The 4,123-nt window shown below is 37.1% G+C and overlaps 1 protein-coding gene across 1 annotated transcript in view; it reads right to left on the reverse strand.

Annotated features, from left to right (window-relative positions):
• The window catches only part of f9b (coagulation factor IXb), a gene marked incomplete in the record, with an annotated part of 8,161 nt that overhangs the window by 1,357 nt on the left and 2,681 nt on the right, over nucleotides 1-4,123 (reverse strand). The window contains 3 exon segments of the mRNA XM_035665946.1: nucleotides 672-1,102; nucleotides 2,861-2,992; nucleotides 3,816-3,929. Coding sequence (XP_035521839.1) covers nucleotides 672-1,102; nucleotides 2,861-2,992; nucleotides 3,816-3,929 — 677 coding nt within the window.

Consider the following 4,123-nt stretch of genomic DNA (forward strand, 5'->3'; position numbering starts at 1 on the left):
ACACACACACAGACACACAAATACTTGAATAAGCACAAATCTGCAGAGCAGAAATAACAGCTAGGTATTTGTCTCTTACACATGCCCAAAATCCCCTCCATCCCTCATGTGCAATGCAGCTTTTGTTAAATCAGCTCTTCTTGCTCGCATCGTTAAAACTCCTGGCCAGATTGTAAATCAGGCTTTTTGTGTCTAAACCAATAAACCACTCAACCAATCAATCATCCAAATGATGAATAACTATTCTCACATAGACTTCGGAGTCTGTGGAGTGTCCCTTTAAAAGGCCAAGAAATATACCAGGCCAATTCAATTGGCTGACACGTTGTCTGGCCTGTTTTCTGTTTAAGTGTTTAAAATTCTAAAGCTAAATTATATCAATTTGAAGTTTCACAACATTTAACTATGTCTCCTCCTTCTTGGGATTTACTTTTGTGCTTTAATATCTTAATAGCTTTTTCCGAGGCTTATTTATGCAAAATTAGATCCAGAAGCAACATACAGACCGAAGGAAAGAAGGTAAAAAAAAAAAACATAACCACATGGTATTGATGCAGGCGACCTTTTTCTAGATGAAGCATCAGATTTTTTTACCTCCCTGGAACTAAGCAAAAACCACCTAACAACATCCTTATCCCTTTGCCTTCGACTCTCCATTCTGCATACAGTACCTGCCAAGGTATCTCTCCAGCAATGGCCTCGTTGCCTCCCACAATCCTCTGGTCATTGTTGACTTCTTCTGTGATGGTGGGGAGTGTGGGGTAGAAAGCTCTGTGGGCGTTTTCAGTGACAATGCTCACCTCCCCACTGCTCATCACAACCTCAGCTGGATTTTCAGAGGAGCTTGAAGCCGACCTCACTGAACGTATGTCTACTTCAGGGACCACAGAAATGTTGAACGGATCTGAATCATTCGTAGGGAGGTCGTAGTAATCATATTGCTGTGTTATATTGTCGTCATAGTAGTCATCCTGCAGGGTGACGCTTGAATTGTGTTTTCTTTTAGAGCTGTGTGTCATGTTTGCTGACCGAGGTTTCACGATGAATCTGGTGTTGGTGTTGGAGGTGGAGGGCATGTTCACGCTACCACAGCTGAATTGTTCTGAGGGAGGAAATAAAAAGCCAAAACAAAGAGGGAGATATTCTAGTTTTGTATCTCAAACATAATTAAATAATACAGAAATATTACAGTGTCAGATTTCTTCACACCTGAGGCAGTTTGCTTGCATGACTTTTGCTATTTTGTCAAAGGCTGTGGTTGCAAAAAGTGTCCACTTATTTCTACTCCAAAACAATTCAGAGGAAATTATTGTATTTTCTACTTCACTACATTTATCTGACTGTAACTGTAATTACTACTTACTTACTAATTAAATTATTTGCAAAATATTATGTTTTGTAATAAATTAAACTACCCAACAGTGTATACGATTAGTCAATTAATCGATTAGTTGATTGAAGTACTAATTTTTACAAACCAATAATGAGTCGATTAATGGAGAAAATACTCAACTGGTTAATCCATAATGAAAAAAATAATCATTAGTTGCAGTCCTATACAAAATAGATTGAAATGAGATGACTAAAATCCTGCTATTACATTAACACATCAGTAACAATAATCTGATGATATGATATACAGTAAAATAGTATGACAGTCACAAGGGACATTTCTGCATTGAGTCCTTTTAATTTCAATACTTTAAATATATTTTCCTGATTATACTTACATGCTTTCACTCAGTAATTTGCAATGCAGGACTTGTACTTGTAACAGAGTATTTTTACACTGTGGTATTAGTACTTTTACTTAAGATCTGAAAATCTTAATACTTCTACCTTGAATCCTATGATTTTTTTTGTTTGTTTTTTTTTTTACAGAATTTTTAGTATTTTGAACACTGGAGCACACTGAGCACATGCAGAACCCGGATACACATTTGTCATTTCATAAAGCATCTGTCGGGCCCTAATGGGTCAGTAACTGACTAACTGATTTAGATATATGGGAAATGGTTAGGTTTTAGGTATGCATTTGGTATGTTTAAGCAATAGGTTAGAGATGTGAATGTTTGCTTTAGCTATGTTTTTGTTGTTAAGATTGGTGATGGTTGCATCTGTAGCAGCAAGCATCATTTGCTTTAAACGCTGGTTTTCTGTGTGGTTCTCTAGTCAGAGTGTCCACACTGTCAACAATACCCATAAATTATGTTCTTTATTTGACAGCTATAAACTGCAACACACAGTTTATGAGCCAGTCTGTAATCCCTTTATGGATACCAAAGGGATGAGAAGTGTAACATGATGAGTCCAGCTTTCTGTCTTATTGCTGTATAAAAGACAGCTTGTATATCACTCCTAATCTCTTATCTATGGGCGAGGATGAGAAAGTTTATGTACAGTAGCTGGCACTAGAATTTCATTTGGGCAAATAAGTCACAACTGTCTCAGATGTAGGTGTAGAGGAGGAGACAGGTGTAATTTAGTATCAAAATTTACACAATGGGGTTCCAGTGTTATAGGATTGTTTCCATTTGTGCAGATGTGTGTAGCGTAGTGTTTGGAGTGTAAAACAGAGCATGCCATTTAGGCAATGGTTTACATTTTGTCCCTTAAATAGTGGTATGTTATTCAGGGTAGGTTTAGCACCCTAAAGGGCATATTTTTTTCTACTAGAGGGGCATCCAACAGGGCACTTTTTGGGGCATTCTTTCAAACATGGAGGCATGTTTCCCCACTGATATCACAAGTGCAATTAGGGTTGTGTTGAAAGTAACAAATGAACGTCTAAATATATAAGCAAGACACCCGAACAACCACTTTGCTGAATGCTGTGTACGATTTTATCATTTTATTTTACCTGTTGGTTCACAGGTCCTCTTGTCTTGCCCAAGTTGGTAACCGGCTGCACACTGACACACAGGCAGCTCTGCCTGCATCACACAGAAATGGGAACATCCACCGTTGTTGAACGAACACTGCTTGGACACCTCTGGAAAAGGCAAGAAAACTGAGTGAATCTATTTTGTATGTTATTATATTAGCACTTACACTGATGACATAACAGACACAACATTGTTCAGTAGATACCAGGAAACAAATGAAAACGAATGAGGAACTATCTGTTGAATTAAAGTTCAGAAGGAATGCCTAATATAAGTGTATAGAGTTGCTAATAATTATTTAATGATTACTTAATTAAGGAACAGGAATGACTTGGTAATAAATTCATCGTTAATAAGTACTTCCACTCAGTAGGATGCACCACAAAGAGAGTAAGTAATCTTAAGATAATGATCATGAAATAAGGGACAATTAAGTAATTACTTACTATTATTTCTCACTTTACTTTGGGTGCAGAAAAACAATAACTTATGTTTACGTCATTAGTAATGAATGAGTCGTTACTAGTTTTGTGCCGCCCAATGGCTGGTTCAGAGTTAATTAGGAACGAGTCATGAAGAAATTGGTCAGTATGATTGATACAATGCTATTCATCAACTAATAATTACCTAATGATTAATTAAAATAGGATCTCCCAGTCTGTTCTCTAGAAACTCATCATCATCTACTGTATAGTAGTCCATCAGGAATTATTAGGGAAGTACTTAATAATGATCCATTATCAAGTCATTCCTGAGTTCTTCCTCAGTCAATGCTTAATCAAATAATCATTACCTACTCTATATAATGTGATTTGGAGTAACTCATTAACTAATTCTTCACCAGCAGTCAGTTCCTCATTTGTTCCTTATTTGTTCCCTGGTAACTACTCCAAATTGTGTGTTCCTTATTGTAAAGTTTTACCCACTCACCAATCTCACAGTTCTTGCCGCTGAAGTTTGGTTTGCACCAGCAGACATATGCACTGATTCCATCTTCACACACTCCTCCATTTTGGCAGGGGGGTGGCTTACACTGGTCACCATCTATACAAGTATAAAGCATGCATGGTTTAGAGGTGATGGTGCTTTAAATTAAAAAAATAAAGTCTGTGAGAACTTGTCTTTCACTTGTCTTACCGATGTAGCCGGCCCAGAATTCCATCTGAAAGAGGAATATGTATGTTAATGAGAAATGAGTTCAGCCATTATACCTGGATTATTTGTGTGTGTGTGTGTGT

This window comes from Morone saxatilis, unplaced genomic scaffold (genome assembly GCF_004916995.1).
Source record: "Morone saxatilis isolate NCDOM2014 unplaced genomic scaffold, NCSU_SB_2.0 Contig20, whole genome shotgun sequence".
NCBI lineage: Eukaryota > Metazoa > Chordata > Actinopteri > Moronidae > Morone > Morone saxatilis.